This window comes from Leptonychotes weddellii, chromosome 8, assembly GCF_054177405.1.
Source record: "Leptonychotes weddellii isolate Sample4059 chromosome 8, ASM5417740v2, whole genome shotgun sequence".
Classification (NCBI taxonomy): domain Eukaryota; kingdom Metazoa; phylum Chordata; class Mammalia; order Carnivora; family Phocidae; genus Leptonychotes; species Leptonychotes weddellii.
In genome coordinates this window covers 22,599,123-22,620,707 of record NC_138376.1, presented here as the reverse complement: position 1 = coordinate 22,620,707, position 21,585 = coordinate 22,599,123, and the positions used below count along the sequence as shown (strand labels likewise).

The 21,585-nt window shown below is 51.0% G+C and overlaps 2 protein-coding genes across 6 annotated transcripts in view; one reads left to right on the top strand and one right to left on the bottom strand.

The window, feature by feature from the left end:
* The first annotated feature begins 2,005 nt into the window (after nt 1-2,005).
* The window catches only part of DHX16 (DEAH-box helicase 16), a 32,066-nt gene continuing 12,486 nt past the window's right edge, over nt 2,006-21,585 (top strand). For all 5 annotated transcript variants that reach the window (XM_081827814.1, XM_081827813.1, XM_081827812.1 and 2 more), the window contains exons 1-20: nt 2,006-2,429; nt 3,815-4,059; nt 4,150-4,312; nt 4,632-4,688; nt 8,420-8,674; nt 8,862-9,065; nt 9,142-9,333; nt 10,202-10,312; nt 10,484-10,599; nt 12,074-12,284; nt 12,475-12,573; nt 12,684-12,836; nt 14,285-14,425; nt 14,606-14,768; nt 14,871-14,989; nt 15,104-15,171; nt 15,860-16,022; nt 16,117-16,278; nt 16,570-16,743; nt 17,260-21,116. In XM_081827814.1, the coding sequence (XP_081683940.1) occupies nt 2,223-2,429; nt 3,815-4,059; nt 4,150-4,312; nt 4,632-4,688; nt 8,420-8,674; nt 8,862-9,065; nt 9,142-9,333; nt 10,202-10,312; nt 10,484-10,599; nt 12,074-12,284; nt 12,475-12,573; nt 12,684-12,836; nt 14,285-14,425; nt 14,606-14,768; nt 14,871-14,989; nt 15,104-15,171; nt 15,860-16,022; nt 16,117-16,278; nt 16,570-16,743; nt 17,260-17,388 (3,132 nt within the window). In that variant the 5' untranslated portion in view covers nt 2,006-2,222 and the 3' untranslated portion in view covers nt 17,389-21,116. The remainder of the gene's footprint in view (nt 2,430-3,814; nt 4,060-4,149; nt 4,313-4,631; nt 4,689-8,419; nt 8,675-8,861; nt 9,066-9,141; nt 9,334-10,201; nt 10,313-10,483; nt 10,600-12,073; nt 12,285-12,474; nt 12,574-12,683; nt 12,837-14,284; nt 14,426-14,605; nt 14,769-14,870; nt 14,990-15,103; nt 15,172-15,859; nt 16,023-16,116; nt 16,279-16,569; nt 16,744-17,259; nt 21,117-21,585) is intronic.
* Nucleotides 17,682-21,430, bottom strand: C8H6orf136 (chromosome 8 C6orf136 homolog). Its single transcript, XM_006745195.3, has 6 exons — nt 21,244-21,430; nt 19,533-19,925; nt 19,152-19,240; nt 18,766-18,966; nt 18,058-18,127; nt 17,682-17,980 (listed from the first exon to the last, which is right to left on the bottom strand). The coding sequence occupies exons 1-6, from the start codon at nt 21,313-21,315 to the stop codon at nt 17,867-17,869; spliced, it is 939 nt and encodes a 312-aa protein (XP_006745258.1). The 5' UTR covers nt 21,316-21,430; the 3' UTR covers nt 17,682-17,866.

The following is a 21,585-nucleotide window of genomic DNA, read 5'->3' as shown; positions in this document are numbered from 1 at the left end:
TTTAAAAAAAAAAAAAAAAAAGCTGGGAGTGCCGCAAGAGCAGACTGTCAGTCGGGTTTAATGAAGCATCCCCACGCCGCACAAAATTATTCCTAGTACACTTGCAAAGTGATTACTAGAATGAATGAATGAACAACTATATGAATAGATGAAAAGAGCTAAAATACTGGAAGCAGAGGACACTCCGAATTGAAGGATTCCAGTATTTACTTAGAAGCCTGCTAGAAGCAGCCAGCTAGTTCGTGTATAACAATGGCTAATCTAGGGGCACTTACTCCAAGACTCAGGACCATAAATAATAAGCCTAAAACTGCTGCAATAGAGTATATGTAGTTTCCTGAAAAAGGGTCTCTCATAGACAATGGGTTTTATATTCCTAAAGGTTTAATTAAGAACCATTGATAATTCATGGCTTTGTTGCCCAACTATAGTTAATAGGGAGATTTTCCCATTTCAAAGAATTTCTCTCTTCTACAAATGTGGCAGGTCTATAGTTTACTTATCAGGTCTTCTTTTTTTCTTCGTTTTTTCAGTTTGCTAGGGTAGTAAAGACATGTTTGAGTAGTTATAGTCCTACCACTACAGGAATTTTTCTCAGCTTAGTCAGAGGAGACTCCCTTTTACTAAGTACAAAATAAATAAGACAAATTGATCTTAAACATATACCAGTCTTTAATTTACTAGCAAAGGAACAACGAAGGTGTTAAAACAATGAGCCAGTTTAGAGAGGGTATGAGTATGGAGGGAAACAATGCTTACACTAGTAGCTAATTAGGTAAAGATCCTAATCAGTTTTGACCTAGGAAACCAGAGAGGCTGGAGGCTCTGAGATGCCAGGGGTGCCCACAGTCCATCTCAGAAACAAAACAATGCATCTAAGAAGTCAATGCTAAGGAGCTATTGGAATAGCAGTATTTCATTTCCCAACAGTAGTGTCTGATAAGTCCAATTACTCATAGAAGTATGAAGGGGGGTCAAATCGACATCAGATAAGCAGAATAGGGTAATAGGCTCTGCTTTTTTTTTTTTTTTTAAGATTTTATTTATTTATTTGAGAGAGAATGAGAGAGAGAGAGAACATGAGCAGAGTGAGGGGCACAGGGAGAAGCAGACTCCCCGTTGAGGAGGGAGCCCAATGCTGGACTCGATCCTGGGAGTCCAGGATCATGCCCTGAGCCGAAGGCAGACGACTAACCGACTGAGCCACCCAGGCGCCCCAGCTCTGCTTATAAGCACCACCAGTGAATTAATCAAGCTGTTAGCAGAAACAGAGAACACAGTTTACGCATTCCATAGTTGGAGGTTTTGAAAAATAACTTTCTGGGGCGCCTGGGTGGCTCATTCGGGTGAGCGTCTGCCTTTGGCTCAGGTCATGGTCCCGGGGTCTCCGCATGGAGCCCCACGTCTGGCTCCCTGCTCTGTGTGGAGTCCGCTTCTCCCTCTGCCCCGTACCCCACTCGTGCTCTTTCTAATAAATGAATAAAATCTTAAAAAAAAAAAAAAAGGCACCTTTCTGAGAGCACCAAGAAAAGAGGGCACCTTTGGTTTTTTCCCCCAGATCCTGTTTCTTCCTGCTTGGAGGTCTCAGATTATGTCTAACCTGTATTCATTCCTGCCGCAGGTGCCCGTACTAGCAAAGGTTACTCCTAATCAGCATGGGCTAATCTTTCATCAACATGGGCCTAACCTTCCAATTTGAGATATAATCTCCCCCCCAACACACAAACTTTGCATTATTTTTGGCTCCATAGGACTTATATGTTTTATTTATTATGTATCTTGTCTTTCCCCCTCCCTTCAGTAAGGGATTTTTGTCTAATTAGTTCCTTGCCATATCCCCAGCAACTAAAATTGTGCTTAGCACACAGCGTCTGTTGAATGAGCGAGGCATTCACAGGCCGGCCATCAGAGGGCGACAGAGAGACTTACTGGAGGCGGAAATAAAATGTTTTACCCCGAGCTTCACGTGCGGTTCCGTTAAGTTTGAACTCGCTCGGCCACCGTAGTGCCTAGGCCGGAAATGACCGGCCGTTTCCGGTCTCCCCGATCCGGGAAGACGGTTTCGGGCTGTCGGAAACCGAACCCCAAGGTCCTAAGGCAGGTCCTTTGCGGAACTCAGACTCCAACCCAGGGTTCCAGGCCTCCGGGCCTCCGACGGGCCCAACCACCAGCGTGGCTACTCGAGACAGTTCAGGGCCGGAAACGGGCCAGCGTGGGTCATCATGGCGACGCCGGCTGGGCTGGAGCGCTGGGTGCAGGACGAGCTGCACTCGGTGCTGGGGCTGAGCGAGCGGCACGTAGCCCAGTTCCTGATTGGTACCGCGCAGCGCTGCGCCTCGGCCGAGGAGTTTGTGCAGCGCCTGCGAGACACCGATACCCTGGACCTCAGCGGGCCAGCGCGGGACTTCGCCCTGAGGCTCTGGAACAAGGTGTCGAGAGGGGCGGGGCGGGGCCAGGCGTGGGAGTGGCGGGAGAGGAGGTGGAGCAGGGGAGGGGCCCCAGGTTATTCGTCCAGGTGAGGCTGGGCTAACTGTCCTTCCGGGAATTAAGCAAGCTCAGTTCGCAAGCACCTAGCTTTTGTCCGTTGTCGCCTGGGTACTGTGCTACGTGCTGGACGTCCAGCTCTGGGAAGTTCAAGGAGCGTTAAGTGTTATAGAGCAGTGTTTCTCGAACTTTAATATGCATGCGACTCATCCAGGACCCTTATTAAAATGCAGATTCCGATCAGGTAGTTTCGGGATGGGATCTTAGTTTTTGCATTTCTAACTAGTTTCCAGGTGAATCCCATGGTCCACAGGCTACACTTTGAATAGTGAGGCTATAGAAAAGATGTGTGAGAAGTGCTGTAGGCAGAAAAGGTAGGGGTAGTGGGGCACCTGGGTGGCTCAGTCGCTAAGCGTCTGCCTTCAGCTCAGGTCATGATCCCAGGGTCCTGGGATCGAGCCCCACATCGGGCTCCCTGCTTCGCGGGAAGCCTGCTTCTCCTTCTCCCACTCCCCCTGCTTGTGTTCCCTCTCTCGCTGTGTCTCTGTCAAATAAATAAATAAAATCTTAAAAAAAAAAAAAAAGAAAGAAAAAGGTAGGGGTAGTGATCAGGGGAAGCAGCCCCAAAGATTCCCCAAAATCTGTCAGATAGAGAAGGGGGAAGGAATAAAGATGTAAAGGTGAGCTCCTGGAGGACAGGACTCTGTATTTCTTGTCTTTGTATTTCTCCCACCTGACAGCACCTTACAGAACAGGTGCTTAGTTAAGTATATGGAAGAAAGAAAGTGTTCAACATGTTCATAGAATGGCAAATAGCCTGCTTTGGTTGTCACATCTGGTGCCTGGCGGGAGATGAGTTTAGAACCTAAGTAGTATGAGCATAGGGACTTTATGTATATCTGTTTAGCATGTATTCTGGAATCTGGTGTACAGTGCCAAGCTTATGACAGGCCTCTGCAAACCAGTTCTTGTAGCGTATCAGTTCTCGCATTGGGATGACTTAGTCGTGGTGAAGAACAGAGGCTGAACAACTGAGAATTGGTTTTGAGAATGTAAAATAAACTCCATGAGGGCAGGGATTGTTGTCTTTTGGTCCCTAGTAAGTACCTGGTGCATCACACAGGCTTCAATAAATGTTTGTTAAGTGAATGACTGCAAGGAGATTCAGAAGCTGAGAAGCCCAATTCAGGCTGATGAACATGGTGTGAAGCCATGGGGAAAAGAGACAAGGCTGGTTTAAGATCAGGTCATTCCTTAAATTCGGAATGGGGCAAAGTAGGTTGGCAGAGATCAGGAGTTGCTCACATCCCATTATCTTCCCTTCTGATAGGTACCACGGAAGGCAGTGGTAGAAAAGCCAGCTCGGGTGGCCGAGCGAGAGGCACGAGCCCTGCTGGAGAAGAACCGATCCTATAAGTTGCTGGAAGACAGTGAGGAGAGCAGCGAGGAGACCATAGGTAGAGCTGGGAGCAGTCTCCAGAAGAAGCGTAAAAAACGGAAACACCTCAGGAAGAAATGTCAGGAGGAGGAAGAAGAGGAGGAAGAGATTTCTGAGAAAGGGAAGAGAAAGACAGGGTAAGTCAGAATGAGAAAGGATGGGACAGGGGATGAGGGGGCGATAAGCCTCCTAGGAGGCCTTATGTAATCCTTCGGGCTGGGCTGCAGGGGGAGTAAACAGCAGACTGGGAAGCCAGAGTCGGAGGATGAGTGGGAGCGGACCGAGCGAGAGCGCCTTCAGGACCTGGAGGAACGTGATGCCTTCGCTGAGCGGGTTCGGCAGCGGGACAAGGATCGAACTCGCAATGTCCTGGAGCGGTCAGACAAGAAGGTACATAAGAGCAACATGTTCTGTAAATCCGCAGGAAGATCCCTGGGTCAAATCTGAGGTTGGGTGTGATTGCAGAGATATCGATCTCTGGGAAGACCAGGATGGCCTCTGGTGGTGTTCATCTCTATAGTAAGAGGACCTTTGTGGGTCCTCTGGCTATGGCGACCCTCTGCCGAACCTGTAACCCTTGAGATTCCTCACTGAGAAGGGCCATTTCTTTACGCAATGGTAAATCCGAATGAGCCTTGTGATTCTAGAGGGGGAGTGGCTGTGGGAGATTTTGGCCTTACAGCCCTCCACTCTTGGTTTCTTCTCCTAGGCTTATGAAGAGGCTCAGAAGCGCCTCAAGATGGCCGAGGAAGACCGGAAAGCCATGGTGAGTCCTAGTGCCCAGGAAGCCAACCATCAGAAGGCAAAAGAAAAAACTTTCTTTTGAAGTGGTTTGGGGTAGGGAAAAAGGACACAAAGGAAGTACAGTGGGGATGCTGATGGGCTGTCAGGTCTGTGTTGACAGGAGCCTGCCAAGGACTTACTTAAGTTGTAGAGGGGAAGAAGCTGCCCACAAACCGTCTTACTCGTTAGGATCTGAATCACACTGTGTTCGTGAGGGAGATGTGAGCTTGCTCTGAGATTTAAGGAGATGTAATCAGAGGTCAGCTGGAACATCCAAGGGGCTGGCTGGAGGACGGGGGCAGGGCAGCCGTCCCAGTGCTGAGGTGTGTGCTGTCCGGTCAGCTTGGGCACACCCAATTCCAGATACCTTCCTGCCACCTATCCCTCCATCCCAAACATGGTCTAGTGATCTTCCTCTAGTTTCCTGAGTTTCTTGCTTCTGAATGGGGACACAGCCCTTGTAATTCATGAACTGAACTTGTCATGGTGTGAGTTTTGGTAGGGTAAGCGGTTTTCCAAAGGCCTGGTCTTCCCAAGTAAGGTCACACTTCGGATTCTCAAAAGAATTTTGAGACTCTTGATGTCCTAAAAACGGCCTAGTGGAACTCAGGTCTCTCCTGGCCAAGCCATCTCAGGACCCACCCCACAGAATGGCTGTGGTCAGAGACTTCTGAGCCATCTGTCAGTATGGGCGCAATGTTTTTATTTGCCAGAATTTATTTTTTCTTTCCTTTTCCAATCATGAAAACTTCCAAACAAACAGGAAAGTTAAGAGAGAAATATAATAAACTCTCATATAGAAACTACTAATATTCAGAAATGGTTAATATCATGTGTAGTATTTGCCATGGCCGTGTAAGTGTGGGCTTTTTTTTTTTTTCTTTGTCAGCTTTTTAAAGGAGTTTAGACATCATGGCATTTTATCCCATCAGTATGTCTCCCCTAAGAATGAATTCTCTGTCCTCTAAAACCACAGCGCCATTGTCATACCCCAGAAGATGAACAGTAATTCTCATGTATCAATAAGGAACCTGTTCACAATAAAATTTCCCCAGAATGTCTTTAGTACCTGCTCTTTCCAAACCAGAACCCAGTCAGGTTTCATGCATTGCATCTGGTGGTTCAGTCTCTTATGTTTATTTGTTTTCTATCCTCTCTCACTCTCATCTTGTACCATGCCCCACATTCTGGATTTATCTGACTCTTACCTTTTGGTGTTGAGTTCTTCTATGCCCTGCTTCCTTTAAAGTGGAAGTTGAGTCTAAATCTTGCCTCAACTCAGATTAAAAAGTTGTGACAGAACACTTCTTGGGTGGCGATGTGCACTTCACATTACACCACATCGGGGGGACACACTGACTGTGTACCTGTTAGTGCAGGTAGCGTTTCTGCCAACAGCCCTTCATCTAATGGGTTTTTTTTTTTTTTTTTTTTTTGACACAGAGAGAGAGATAGCGAGAGCAAGAACACAAGCAGGGGGAGTGGGAGAGGGAGAAGCAGACGTCCTGCCGAACAGGGAGCCCGATGTGGGGCTCGATCCCAGGACGCTGGGATCCTGACCTGAGCCGAAGGCAGCCGCCTAACGACTGAGCCACCCAGACGCCCCATCTAATGGTTTTAGTATAAGCACTACTAATCCTTTCCTAAATCTGCTATTTCACTGGGGATTGCAACAAGGTGATTTTTAGAGCCTGACGTTCCTTCTACATTTATTGGCTAAGCTTTTTATGTAAAGAAGAACTTTTCCTTAACAACTAGGAATGAGCAGGGCACCTGGGTGACTCAGTTAAGTGTCAGACTCTTAATTTCGGTTCAGGTCATGGTCTCAGGGTGGTGAGATCCAGTCCTACGTGGGACCCTGCCCTCAGGGAGAAGTCCGCTTCTCTCCTTCTCCCTCATCTTCTTCCCTTCCCCTGCTTGCATTGCTCTCTCGCTCTCTCTCAAATAAATAAATAAGTCTTTTTTTTTAAGATTTTATTGATTCATTTGAGAGAAAGCACAAGCAGGAGGACAGGCAGGGAGAGAGGGAGAAGCAGACTCCCCACTGAGCAGGGAGCCCAATGTGGGGCTCAATCCCAGGACCTGAGATCATGACCTGAGCCAAAGGCAGACACTTAACCATCTGAGACACCCAGGTGCCCCAATAAATAAGTCTTTAAAAAAAAAACAAAAACTAGGCATGAGCTACAATTCCTTCTTAAAAGGCAGAGCAAATGGGGCACCCGGGGGGCTCAGTTAAGCATCTGAATTGATTTCAGCTCAGGTCATGATCTCAGGGTTGGGAGATTGAGCCCTGCGTTGGGCTCTGAGCTCAGCGCAGAGTCTGCTTGATATTCTCTCTCTCCCTCTCTTCCCCTTCCCACTCATGCTCTCTCTCTCTGAAAAATAAATAAATAAGCAAACAAATAAACAAATAAATCTTAAAAAAAAAAGGGCAGAGGAAACGTTTAATTACTAATTTTGAGAGAAAGGAGTTTGATGTAACAGTCACCTCACTGGTAACAAAAGCTTTTTTCCCATTTTTTGTGTGTATGTGTGTCACATTGGACTCATGAATTTTTATTTCTCAATATTTTATAGTTGCATATCATTTTTCTTTTTGATAAATTGCACTGAGTTGGGTTGTTTTGTTTTTTTTGGTGGTTATTTATTTTATTTTTTTTTAGTAATCTCTACACCCAGTGTGGGGTTCGAACTCAGGACCCCGAGATCAAGAGTTGCATGCTCTTCTGACTGAGCCATCCAGGGGCCCCTCAAATTGCCCTGGTTTTTTTGCCCATATTTTAAAAGAACGTGCATCTGCTCCCTCCATCAGGTTGAAAGAGTATTTGATTGTGGTACTCAGATCATGAGCATGAGCTCCTTTTAAGTCTTCATAGAACAAACAAGAAAAGCCAAGCAATTAAATAGAATTGGGGCCCCCAAGGAGAGGGCTTGATGAGGTTTTGCCACCACAGTAGAGGACGTTGTTTTGATCAAAGGGAGGAGACACTGTTGCCACAGTGGGAGGGCTCATGGTGAGAGCTGAGAAAGGCCTTACGGATGTGCCCAGTCTTTTACTATCATCTATAATCTGTCCCGAAAAGCACCTGTCAAAGGAAACATGTAGAAGCCAGATGACACATTGTATGAATCGGGGAGACGTTAGTCCCAGAGGCTAAGCATTTCTGATTACATCTTGCTTTATAACACTCTCTGATGCTATACTTCCAGTTTTTTGTATATAGTGTATTTTCCCCCTTTTCCCAAACTATAGTCATTTGATTTCAGACTAGGGAGCATCTAACTGAGGCTGAAGATTACCTCCTGTTGGCACATCCAGTGGTTTCTAATAGTCCCACTTGTTTTCAGTTTGAGACCTGTGCTTCTAAATGCTGGTATTAGCCCTTTTGTTTTCCTCCTTTCCACTAAGTCGAATAAAATAGTAAGAAGAAAATCTAAAATATTCGAATAATTGCCCTAGTGTATCTATGTTGACAAAGATGGTGAGGCTGTCCCGAAGGACCTTCCAGCAGGATTGTGCTGCTAGAAGATAGTGTGTAGGGTCAGTGTGTGGCTTTCAGACGGGCCCAGCTTGGGGCACACCATTAGTCAGGTTGGACATTGCCAAGGGCCACTGCTGGCCTGTCAGGGAATTTGTAACTCTTACGGACAGGTAAGGAAGGGGTTGCTGTCCCAGCGAGATGAAGATTTGGCTGCCCTGTCCTAACCCAGGTCCCTGAGCTGCGGAAGAAATCCCGCCGAGAGTACTTGGCTAAGCGGGAGCGAGAGAAGCTTGAGGACCTGGAGGCAGAGCTGGCTGATGAGGAGTTCCTTTTTGGGGATGTGGAGCTGAGCCGACATGAACGGCGGGAGCTCAAATACAAGCGGCGAGTTCGGGATCTGGCCCGAGAGTACCGGGCGGCTGGGGAGCAGGAGAAGCTCGAGGCCACCAATCGTTACCACATGCCCGAGGAGACCCGAGGCCAGGTGAGGCAAAGCGGAGTCCACTTCAGCCCTGCTCCCCAAGCTGAGGGGAGGGAAGTCTTCAGGGCACTGGACAGTGCCTTGGCTGACCCCTTTGTCTTGCCTTTCCCAGTGGGTGGGGATAGTGACCGGGAAGGAGAGGCCTGGGAAGAGGGCATTCCTCTGTCTTTACATGTCCTTCTTTCCACAGCCAGCACGAGCTATGGATCTAGTGGAGGAGGAATCAGGCGCCCCTGGGGAGGAGCAGCGACGCTGGGAGGAGGCCCGGCTGGGGGCAGCATCCCTGAAGTTTGGGGCCCGAGATGCTGCTTCCCAGGAGCCCAAGTATCAGCTGGTGCTGGAGGAAGAGGAGACCATCGAGTTTGTCCGGGCCACTCAGCTCCAGGGCGACGAGGTGAGCGGGAGAACTCTGGACATTCTAAGGAGGTCGGGAAGCCGGCCCTGAAGCTCACGCCCCTCTTTCTCCTCAGGAGCCATCAGGCCCACCGCCTCCAACCCAGGCCCAGCAGAAGGAGTCCATCCAGGCTGTCCGCCGTAGCCTCCCAGTGTTCCCCTTCCGTGAGGAGCTCCTGGCAGCTATTGCTGATCATCAGGTCCTCATCATCGAGGGTGAGACGGGCTCCGGGAAGACCACCCAGATCCCGCAGTATCTCTTTGAGGAGGTACAGTTATCCACACCCTCCAGGCTGCCGAGCACTGACCCTTGACAAGCACAGTCCTGTCAGACCTTTTACATGTTTTGAGTAGTCACTTAGCTTCTCCATCTTTAGTCATTTAGTCTTTTCCACTAAATTGTGAGTTTCTTAAGAATAAGGACAAACCCTTTTCATGTTTCTGTTCTCACTTCTGCTACCATGTCTGTGTCTAGTTCCAACGTTCCTATCGGAAAGACCTGTAGATGGATAGATGGTGGGCTGGGGACCTTCCCACACCAACCAGCTCAGCCATCGTTCCTCTGCAAGGGCCAAAGAACAAGGAGTCAGAGGACTCGGTTTCCTGCTTTTTCACCTTTTTTTGTTCCCCTTTGCTTCTGGGTCTGCCCCAGCTGGTCTGTCCTTTTCCAACTCAAATCTAGGTGAGCCTGAATGTGATTACCCAAAAGACTGGGACTTTCAGGGCTGGGTGAGGACGCCCTTGAGGGCCCTAGGGTCTGCCATCCTTATGTTTGCCCTGGTGGTCTGCTTTTCAGTTTCTGTTCCCTCCTTTTCCCCTGCCCTGTTGTACATTTATACCTTCTTTCTCTGAATTATCTTGGGCCCCAGGAGCATATTTATTTATTTATTAAAGGTTTTATTTATTTGAGAGAGAGAGAGCACGAGCCAGGGGTGGGGGGGCAGAGGGAGAGGGAGAAACAGACTCCCCGCTGAGCAGGGCACCCGCTGAGCAGGGCACCCGCTGCGGGGCTTGATCCCAGGACCCTGGGATCATGACCTGAGCCAAAGGCAGACACTTAACTGACTGAGCCACCCAGGTGCTCCCCCTTCCCCCCCAGGAGTGTATTTAGCCAAGGGAAAACCTCTTGTCATTCAGGGTTACACAAAGAAGGGAATGAAGATTGCCTGTACCCAGCCCCGGAGAGTAGCGGCCATGAGTGTGGCTGCCCGGGTGGCCCGGGAGATGGGTGTGAAGCTTGGGAATGAGGTAAGATCTATGGGGACTGAGGGGGGAGGGGAGCCTGTAGGGTCTGAGACGTACCCCACACTGCACAGGGCTTCACACCACAGGTCCAGGCACTGACCCCTCATCCCCTAGGCCTGCACTCCCTTCAGGGAGCACCAGTCCAATCTCGATCGCTAATGGCCCTTTTGACAGGTTGGCTACAGCATCCGCTTTGAGGACTGCACATCAGAGCGAACTGCCCTCCGCTACATGACGGACGGGATGCTCCTCCGGGAGTTCCTCTCTGAACCCGACCTTGCAAGTTACAGGTACGCATAGTGTTCCCGTCTCCCACAAGAGAGCCACCAGCTTCTCTTCCACCCAGTCTACTGCCTTCCTCCCCTTCAGCACCTTCCTCTGGCTCCTTTAATCTCTGGCCTCTCTCTGCTTTCTTCTCATCCAGCTAGTTTGGCCTTTGTCTTCTGACTAGCCCACCAGTTCTTGAATCTTTATGGTGTGGACGGTCCTAGGACTGACCTGCAGGTGCCATGGAGATGAGGTAGAAGAGACTGCAGGGAAGTCCTCTCCCTCGCTCCCCAGAGTTTAGAAAACACCAGGGTGGTAGAGTGGTGCTGTGGAGACTTAAAAAGCCACATGAAGACCCTTTGAAGAAACTTAGAATGTTCAGCTTAGAGAGGAGAAACTCAGGGGAGACCTCCTGGTTCACATGGAAAGTCAGACTTGTTTCACGTGACCCCAGAGAGCGCAACTAGCAATGATGGGAGAGGTTACAGGGAGACAGATTTCAGCGCAGTACTATGGAGCCAGAGTGGTGGGGACTGGAGGGGCTGTCGCTGTGTTGGGGCCCTCACTCTTGGGCCTCTGGCCCAGGTCTTGGAGTGGCTTGGAGGAGGAGGGGTCTGTGCGTGGCTGGTGGTGGGGTCAGGCCAGCCGAGCAATATGAGTTTTCTCAACTTTTAGGAGGCTGTGAAGTTCTGGTCTTAGAAGATCACAAATGGAGCAATAGGATAAATATGATTTGAACCTTCACATGCCTTGCAAAAATCTCAGAACCCATGGAAGGCTAGCCAGTGCAAGAGTGTTTGGGGTGTAGGGTTTTCCCATCAAGCCAGCCTGCTTTGTAGAACAGCCGGGGACTTCACCAGCATAGTCAGGGGTGAGCTCCTGCAGGCTTGGCTGTCACCTGGAAATCCAAAGACTTGAGCAAGGATAAAGAAGACGTGGCACCCAGATAACTAAGGAGGAGACCAAAAATCCTGCAGAGCCCTCTAAGGTTGGGGTAGAAAGGCTTACCTGGTCCCTGTCCCTAGAAGGAGGCAGCAGGGCCAACAGGGATGCCCGACAGCTCCTAGGCTGTTCGAATCATGGTGGCTTGGGTCTGGCTGTTCATTCCCAGCCAGCCCGGGGAGCCCAGCCTTATTCAAAGACGCCCTGCTCTCACTTTTTCTCCCCTTTAAAACGTACACTTACTTCTGTTGACTCCAACAGACCCGTAACTCTGACCCGGAGAGGATGTCTGACTTGTCCTGGCCTTGGCTTCCGGCCTCCAAATCTTGACTGTTGTTGTCTTCCTAGGCTGGGATGAGCTGCAGACTTCGGGGTCTTGGTCTTCTTTAACTTTCTGTTTGTCTTCCCTAACTGGGGTGATTGGCTTCTCTTTGGAACCCCCTCCCCCACATTCACCCTTGGCTCTTTGCTTCCCTCTGTGCCCTCGTCCAGGGGATCCTCTCGTCCTCTCCTGGCCAACTTCCCTGGCTCACTGCTCCCCTGTTTTTTCTCCAGTGTGGTGATGGTAGATGAGGCTCATGAACGGACCCTACACACAGACATTCTCTTTGGGTTAATCAAAGATGTTGCTCGCTTCCGGCCTGAGCTGAAGGTTTTGGTGGCTTCAGCCACACTGGACACTGCCCGTTTTTCCACCTTCTTTGATGATGCCCCTGTCTTCCGAATCCCTGGACGCAGGTTTCCAGTTGACATCTTCTATACCAAGGTGCTCCCCTCAGGGAGGGTGGGCTTAAGCGTGAGGTGGCAAAGCCTGGGCCTTTGGAGAAGGTTGTCCCAAGGAGGGAAGGGGAATTGGAGAGTCCAAAAGGGAACTGGGATAAACTGGCTATCGAGCTGGGAGAAGAAGTTTCCCAAACGGATGGCCTTGCTGTGAGCCCTCTCCTCCTCCTCCCTAGGCTCCAGAGGCTGACTACCTGGAGGCTTGTGTAGTGTCTGTGTTGCAGATCCATGTGACCCAGCCCCCTGGGGATATCCTGGTGTTCCTGACGGGACAGGTGTGAGGCGTGGGGGGAGGGGCAAGGATGTGTCCCAGGGGAAGACGGAGCTGGCACGTGGGCCTTAGGTCACTCGGGGACCTGTCCTGCTCTCTCCATCCCAAATCCAGGAGGAGATTGAGGCCGCCTGTGAGATGCTCCAGGATCGCTGCCGCCGCCTGGGCTCCAAAATCCGGGAGCTCTTGGTGTTACCCATTTATGCCAACCTGCCTTCTGACATGCAGGCTCGTATCTTCCAGCCCACACCCCCTGGGGCACGAAAGGTCAGTTGGAGAAACCCACATTCTTCACCCCTGTAGTTCATACAACTAGTAGTGAAAAAGAGACTATGTGCCTGCCCTATGCAAGATGTGTCCTGGGCCCTGCTGCAGCTAAAGGCCCAGCAGTAGTCAGTCCCTCGCCTCCAGAGCTGGGGAGAGCATGAATTCAGCATGAACTGAGACACAGCCAAATACGTGCCTGGGTAAGTCAGCACTGTGGAGGCACAGAGGAGAAGGGAAGTCCTTGGTGTGCCAGAAGGTGGGATTTGATCTGGATCTTTAAGAAAAAAGGTAGGGAATTCCAGAGCAAGGCCTAAGGTATGTTTGAGGTCAGAGTGTAATCTAGAAGGTTGAGGGGACGGTCCACATGGTGAAAACAACTCTGGACTGAGATTAGGGAGGGCCTTTGATAGCAGTTGGAAGCATTTGGACTTTAGACGATTGGGTGGCAATCAAAGGGTTTTGAGCAAAGATGAGACAAATATTTAATGAGCCCCTCCCACATGCCAGGTACCGTTCTAGGGAATGAAGATACAATGATGAACAGAGCAAAGTCCCTAGCTTCACAGAGCATACAGTCTAACGTAAGTTAGGAGCCAGTGGACACGTAAATACACAATGCTGACTTGTGACCAGTGCTATGGAGAGATACAGTGCCACCTGAGGAGATGGAGACTGACCCCAGGGGAGTGGGAATAAGGAATGGCAGGAAGGTATTTTCCTTGGGGTCTAGGGAGGGCCTCTCCTCCAGTAAGGTGAAAGGGAAGCTGAGGCCTGAACCCAGTGAGGGAGGGAGCCAGGCTGATATCTGGGAGGTGAGGGTGTCCAGTAGAGGGGACAGCTCATGCCAAGGACCCGAGGGAGGAGAGTGCTCGACCCAGCCAGGGAGCAGCAGTGTGCAGGAGTGGAGCAAGGGAGCCCGTAATGCTCGGAGGTGAGGGCAGAAAGGTAGCCAGGGTTAGAGGACTCAGGGCCTTAAGGGGATGCGTATAATTCTCGAGGAGGACGGGAAGCCGCTGATGGATGGGGTTAGTGATGTGACAGGTTTACATTTTTAAAGGGCCATCTGGATGCCAGAATGATGCCAGGTCAGCAGGGCCAGGAGTATAGGCGGCGAGACACATGAGGAGGCTATTGCAGCAAGTCCTGGCTGAGGATGCGTGTGAAAGTGCTGGTGGGAAAGATGGAGGCAGGGACCTGGACCCCCTCTCCCATCTCTGAAAACAATTCTAACCCTTCTTCTCCCATTTCCTTTCCACATTATGTCCCTGTTCATCCCTCCCCTCCCTCGCTCCTGCCTGGCCTTGTCCCCCTCTCCTGACTTTAGATGCTAATCCCCTAGGCTCCTGTCCTTTATCTGCAGCTGCTTCTCTACTCGAATCTTCCAGGATTACTTTTCTAGGTCACGTGGTGGGTGGGGTCTCCGGGTGACTCTGCACCCTCTCACTCAGGTGGTTGTGGCAACAAACATCGCTGAGACGTCACTCACCATCGAAGGCATCATTTATGTGCTGGATCCAGGGTTCTGTAAGCAGAAGAGCTACAACCCTCGCACGGGCATGGAATCCCTCACTATCACGCCCTGCAGCAAGGTCAGCCTGGCTGGGCTCCCGCAGGGTCTCCGTGGGGAAGGTTCAACTCAGAAGCCTGTGGGAGCTGCTTAGAGGACAGGGAATAAGCAGCCTACCTCCGCTCAGATTTCTTGCATCAGCATTGGTCTTTCCCTTTTCCCTCTCCAATTGTCAGCAGGCCTGCCTCTCCTTCCTTTCCAGGCCTCAGCCAATCAGCGGGCTGGCCGGGCCGGTCGGGTGGCTGCCGGAAAGTGCTTCCGCCTGTACACGGCTTGGGCCTATCAGCACGAGCTGGAGGAGACCACCGTGCCAGAGATCCAGAGGACCAGCCTGGGCAATGTTGTGTTGCTGCTCAAGAGCTTAGGTTACTTGGGGTCCCCCGGTCCTCCCGAGAGAGGAAGGAGGTGGGGCTAGAGTCACTGATCCCTGCAGAGAAACTGTTCTAGCCCCTCACGTCTTTCCTCAGGGATCCATGACCTAATGCACTTTGATTTCCTGGACCCTCCACCGTACGAGACCCTGCTGTTGGCTTTGGAGCAGCTGTATGCCCTGGGAGCCCTCAACCACCTCGGGGAGCTCACCACGGTGAGGTGGGAGGGCAGCGTGGGCTGGGGCAGCATGAAGGGGTTGGGGTGACCTCTTGAGTGGTGGAGGGACACCTGAGGGAGGACTGGCTTCAACTCTTTTTCCTCTCCTTAGTCTGGTCGAAAGATGGCAGAGCTACCGGTGGACCCCATGTTATCTAAAATGATCTTGGCCTCTGAGAAGTAAGCGCCACACCCCACCCCCACCCCTGCCACCCTGGCTGGGCCCCCGGCACACGAACTGGCTGTGGTGCCATCTTTGTTACCTTGCTCTTTTTCCTCTTTTTCTCCCTACTGTATTATTCTTTAACAAATAAGTTACTAGAAAACTCTTACTGCCCCTTTTGAGGCTCCAAAGGGGCAGTAAGACAGTTACCAAATGAGTAAGATTGACAAAATTTGGGGGCATGAATGGATGTGGAAGACTTAGCACCCGTGAGGAGTGCTGTGTGTACTGGTTTGGGGACTTTCTCCTTCCTAAGGTTTGGGGCTCTTAACATTTAGATGTAGTTGTGGAGGGACCACCTTTAAATGCCAGTCCTGCCGTAGTTGAGGGCAGAGGTCATTCCATGAACCTGAAGTGCTGTCTTTCCCTGATGCACGATACACCCCTTCCTCCTGCAGAAGTCCTGCCTACCCTCCGAAGTCCCCAGCGCTTTCCTGCCCCCACCTGCATGGATAGCCCACCTCCTCGACACCCATATTGCCATCGCCACCACCAGAATCTGTCCGCTCTGATTTGTAGCCACTGTCCCAACGGCAGGCTCCATGTGAGGACACACCTACACACAGCGATCACTTTTCCCCTTCCCGTGTGTCTGTTCCTGTGTGTCTTCCTTGGAACCCTCACGCGTCGCCCTTCCTGCCGCAGGTATAGCTGTTCGGAAGAGATCCTGACGGTGGCTGCCATGCTGTGTGTGAACAGCTCCATCTTCTACCGGCCCAAGGACAAGCTTGTCCATGCCGACAACGCCCGGGTCAACTTCTTCCTCCCTGGTGGAGACCACCTGGTTCTGCTGAACGTTTATACGCAGGTCACGGGGCTTGGGTGACGGGAAGGACAGAGGCATGGGGAGCTCTGTTTTTCTGTACACTAAACTCCCACTTTTTTTGTAACCATCTTCCCAGTGGGCTGAGAGTGGTTACTCTTCCCAGTGGTGCTATGAGAATTTTGTACAGTTCCGATCGATGCGCCGAGCCCGGGATGTGCGGGAACAGCTGGAGGGGCTCTTGGAGCGCGTGGAAGTTGGTCTCAGCTCTTGCCAGGGGGACTATATCCGTGTCCGCAAGGTCAGCGCTTGCCTAGTCTCCCTGTCGCCCACACCCCCTCCGCCTGCAGAGCAAAGCTGCTCTGGGGGCCTGCAGCAGTCCCTCCAGCCTGAGGGTCGGCCCTGTTACCCTGTGGAAGGTGTGCTCTTCTGGGCTGTCCTCCCCAGACCACTGAGGGTTCCTTCTCAATGGATTCTTCGTGCATTCCTTACCTATCTGATTCTCCAGAAGCCTGAACTAAAAAGGCAGTGAGTGTTAGGGTCCCCAGATATGTGGCTTTCCGGGTGACTGTCTTTCCTGCCCGCCCCTCAGGCCATCACCGCTGGCTACTTCTACCACACGGCCCGGCTGACCCGGAGCGGCTACCGCACAGTCAAACAGCGGCAGACAGTGTTCATTCACCCCAACTCCTCCCTCTTCGAGGAACAGCCACGCTGGCTGCTCTACCATGAACTTGTCTTGACCACCAAGGAGTTCATGAGACAGGTGAGGGCACCTTCCCCTGCCCAGGACAGTGAAGATGGCGGGGGCGGGGGGAGTCCTCACAAGCTAAAAACCCAGGTTCAAGTTGCTGAGACCGGCAGAGAAACAGGAAAACACAGTGGTGTAAGGTAGGATAAAACAGAAAAGCATTGTGTCTTGACAGTTGTGTCAGCATCTGCTAAGACTGAAGAACTGCATATTCATTCAGTGCATATTTGAATGCCTATTATCCTGGTGTTTCAGATGCTGGGGTGAGAATGGTGAACAAAGCAGATGGGATCTCTGTCCTGAGTGTACTTTACAGTCTTTATGATCAGGTTTTTTAGGGATAGTTTACTGGGGATTCTGAATGACGTGTAGAGGTGTGTCTGCCCTTGGGGTATATAGTATTTAGAGCCTGGCACCTTTCCCCTAGCCCTGTAGTCAAAGGTGGAAGAAAGAAACTTTTTTGATCACACATACATTAGAGTCTAGGTTGGAAAAAGGGGAATCGTGCGGATTTTTTCTCTCCTCTTGTAGGTATTGGAGATTGAGAGCAGTTGGCTTCTGGAGGTGGCTCCCCACTATTATAAGGCCAAGGAGCTAGAAGATCCCCATTCTAAGAAAATGCCAAAAAAAACAGGCAAGACACGAGAAGAACTAGGGTAAAGGGGAGGGGACACAAATAGAACCCAACACCAGCTCCTTTTCCTTCTGTAACATTATTTAATTTCTATTTTTGAAATAAAGCTTGTGGGAACTTTATTTATTTTTTAAAGATTTTATTTATTTATTTGAGAGAAATGGAGCGAGAGAATTATTATCTTAAGTAGGCTCCGTGCCCAGCATGGGGCTTCACTCACAACCCCGAGATCAAGAGTCATTTGGTCTACTGACTGAGCCAGCCAGGCGCCCCAAGCTTATGGGAACTTCTGAGATGCAGAGGTGACAGGAAATTCTCATATATTCACTTAGACTTTATTATTTACAAGTTAAATTACACAGCAGCTTTACACAGCATGAGATGGCAAAAAAAGGAGAAGAGGGGAGGAAGCTGGCTCCTGAGATTCTCGGCCTCCGCCCCCACCTCTTCCTCTTGTGCGTATATAGCGAAGTCTTCAGTGCTGCCTCCATCCCAGTTCCTGGATCAGGTCTTGGAACACAAGTGTAAGTTGGGTTCTGGCTCTGACAGTCCCAGAGCCACTAGGGCTCCCACTAGCAGCTTCTTCACAGGCGTTGGGGCCGAGTGTGAAGGCATCAGCTGCAGGGACAGAGGTTAATGCCAGTTGGTGGATGTTCTACACCTTCACCCCATCCCCACCCAGCCTAAGGACTCACTTTGTCTAGGCGATGGCGACAAATGAGGCCGCTGGAATTCAGGTAGAAGGTGGAATAGGCATCATAGGTCCTGGTGAAGGGAAAAAGAGAGGCTTACTGAGGGAGGTGACTGGTCCCAAAGTTTAATGCAAGCATTTGTTTAAGCCATAGTTCCTAAATTTTGCTGCATATTAGATCACCTGGAAAACTCCAAAAACTCCTGATGCCCAGGTTGTACCCTGTCCCACTTAAATCAGAATGTCTGGCACCAATATTTTTTAAAGATCCTTATATGATTCCACCATGCAGCAAAGTTTGAGAATCACTGGCTTGGGCTGAGCCTAACAATTTCCTGGGATTCTATTCTATGCCAGAAATTTACCAAATACTCTACCTAAGGCTGTGAGGCTCAACTTAGCAGACAGGAATTTTCATTTGTTCACTAAACACTTGAATGACTACCATGTGCCACATAATGTACAAAAAGGAACTGAGTCTAGAGGTTTCCTAACACACTCAAAGTCCCCGATTTCTGTTATATTAAAATAGTTCCAATTTTAGTATATGTGCTGCCGAAGCGAGCACTGTTATATTAAAATAGAGAAAACAAAATCCCTGCCCTCAAGGAGCCTGCAGTCAAGTCAGGGTAGATCAAGGATTGTCTGGAAGACTAGACCAGAGTCCTAAAGATAGGATTAGGAAACTGGATCTTTTCTCACTTCCTCTTACCGATAAAGCTCTTCCTTGTCACGCTTGTAGAAACGCAGAAAGAGCATGTGGATGGGCAGCCCCACAAGCCGCCAGCGGGCTTGCAGGGTCCAGTTCTCTGGGTGGCGGGTCAGCTGTAGAACCTCCAACCGAAGCTGTGCAAAATAGTTCCAGGCCAGGAAGCGGCAGAGGGTCAGTGACAGAATGTACCATGTCCGGCCCCTGGGAAGAAGGAATGGGAAAGATCGCTCATGATGGCATAATCAGAAAACCAAACTGGCCTCTGTCTGGGGAACGGGAAACAGTTGTGAGAAGTGGCAGGACCTTCTCTGGTAAATGAAAAAGATCAAGTAGAAAGCACGCAGTGCTTTTCCTCCCCAAGGCCCTACCCGTGCCTGGATTCTCACTTGGTACGGATGTTCAGGATCTCATTGATGAATTCCACATCCGATGAGTAGAGAGTATAGTCGTGGGAGTGAAGGAAGAGATTGGGAAGCTAGGTGGAAGAAGAAGGCATCAGCCCAGTAGGAAAGAAAAGATGATCCTACTTCTCAGTTTTCTCTTTTTGATGCTTCCTTACTCCCCTCTGAATAAAAAGTCATCTCATCGCATGTTTAACTTCCCTTAAATCCAAACTGAAGAACATCTTTTCCTTGGGAAATGTTTATAAGATATACACATGCCTGCCTCGTTAATTCCAAGAAAATCCAGTTGACTAACCCTCTACTTCCAAGTATTACCTACATCCCTTCTCACTGCAGATGAAAGCCACTTTCAAGCTGACTTACCTCTTGTCTCAGTCTCTCATACATGACAGCCAGGTGTTCTTCCATACTCGGATCTCCTGGTGGAGTGGCAGGGGAAGGGCAGCAGGTCCCAGGGGCTTGGAAAGGTATCAAAGCCCCAGGACAGGGGCAGGGAGGTCCCTCAAATAGGCTCCTAAGCCCATCCAGGCAGCCGCTATGCATCTCAGGTCCTGGCCCCTCCTCCCCCTTTCCTGGAGGGAGAACCACCCATGGTGAGCTGAGGGCCTGGATCTGAGGGAGAGGTAGTGGGGGAGCTGGAGGCAGCAGCCAGATGGGTGGGGGTGGGGGAGACCAGAGAAGATAAGATGGAGAAGTGGTTGTTGTGGAGGGGGGCCAAAGGGGTGGGAATGGTAGAGCCCGTGGAGAAAGCTGGTCCTAAGGAGGAAGAATAAAAGGGAAAAATATAAGAATCTAGCTGCCTGATGCCCCCTCATCTAAACTCTGTTCATTAATACGCTTCCAATCCCACCTGCTCCTCCTGACAGGAGGAAAATGGGATTAATTCATCTCCATCTCTACTGAAAACAAGAGGAAACAGGTACAAGTACTTCCCCCAAAAACGTTAGTAAATACATTTACATTTGTTTAAGATCCCAACACTGTTTAGGGGCAGTTACACCTCTCTTACAGAAAGAATCCTAATATTTTGAAAAATGAACAAAGGAACGGAGCAACAGATTTTAGTGTACTGTGGATGAAATGATGTAGCCCTTAACGAAACTCCACCATTAAGTGTGTGATGGAAAAAAAACATCCAACTGTAAGTAGAAGACATTCTCCTAGCTCTGCTTACATTGTGACACCTTGGGCACTCTCATTCCCTATGCCTATCTCATAAATGTCCTCTTATAAACGAGGACGATGAAGCCACACTGAATTGTTTTGAGAACCATATGACGTAATAAATGTAAATAAAACTTCGCCATCTGTAAATTGTATGCAAATGTAAGCTACTATCATTTCGGGCTCCTCTAAAAGACACAAACAAGCCGAGACCGTTAAAGGCTGGGCTCCATTCCTCTGGTTTACCGACGTTGCAAGTGCGACGGGCGGGAGGTCACCCAAAGTCAGGCCTAGCCCGGGTCCCTCCGCTCTCAGGGAGCCCCTGGGGGGCGGGGGGGTCTCACTTCCGGGAAGGCTGGCTGGCCCTCCGGGTACCTCGGTCCCCTAGGCGCCGTCTCCGCCGGGGGCGTGGCCATTTGGCCCGGCCCGGCGCAGGGGCCCGAACCGGATCCACCCAGGCCGGCCTTCCTGCCCTGACCGCTATCCCGCTGTAAGATGCGCCGGCTGCAGAGGGCGGCCGGCAGGTCTGTCTGGTCGGGACCTGGGAATTCCGGGGCGGCTCCGCGGCCAGGCTGCGAACCTCTCCGCCCCTTGTCCTTCAAATCACCTCCAGGCACAGGTAACCGCGGAAACGCCGGCGAAATGCGGCCGCGCCCCGCCGTCCCTGGTTCACTCCCGCCTGCACGCCCTAGACCCGGGAGAACATCCCGTGCACGCCACGTCGCGCTGCGCCCTCCTGGAGTCCCCGCGACCCCTCGCCCCTCCACACACCGCCCTGCACAGGTGAGAAGGGGCGATAGGACGCCACTGCGCCTGCGCCTAGGGGCGCGCGCTCCGCCCCACACGCCGGCTCTGAGGAGGGTCTCTCCCCGCCCCCTCTCCTCCCTCCCCGTTTCCCCTCTGCTCTCACCTGGGGGCGAGCCTGGTACGTGCGGAGGCAGGGGCCGAGACGCCGGGCCGCCCCTCGGCTGGGCTGGTACATGATCTAACGGGAGCGGAGACAGCGCCTCCAGTGTCCGGCCTCTGGCCTCCTCACAGGGGAGAGCGCGCCCCGGAGCCGGCTTCTTGAAGGGGAAAGGGGGGGGGTGGGGGTTGAAGGGGCTGAAGGGAGGGAAACGGAGATGTTGCGCGCTTGCGCACTGCAGCGGGTTCCAGGGAGGCGGTGAGGCACTTTCCCGCAGTGAGTGCGCCTGCGCTTGCCGGCTCTCGAGGCCGTCTCAGAGCGCTTGCGCAGTAATTTAGGTCCTGGCGG

Excerpts from the sequence above, each read along its gene's own strand:
- C8H6orf136 (XM_006745195.3), bottom strand. The coding sequence starts at position 21,315 with ATGTACCAGCCCAGCCGAGGGGCGGCCCGGCGTCTCGGCCCCTGCCTC. Across the intron at positions 19,926-21,243 it reads CGTACCAGGCTCGCCCCCAG|GACCAGCTTTCTCCACGGGC; the intron begins GTGAGAGCAGAG and ends CTTCCTCCTTAG. Across the intron at positions 18,967-19,151 it reads ATCCTGAACATCCGTACCAA|GGGCCGGACATGGTACATTC; the intron begins GTGAGAATCCAG and ends CCTTCTTCCCAG.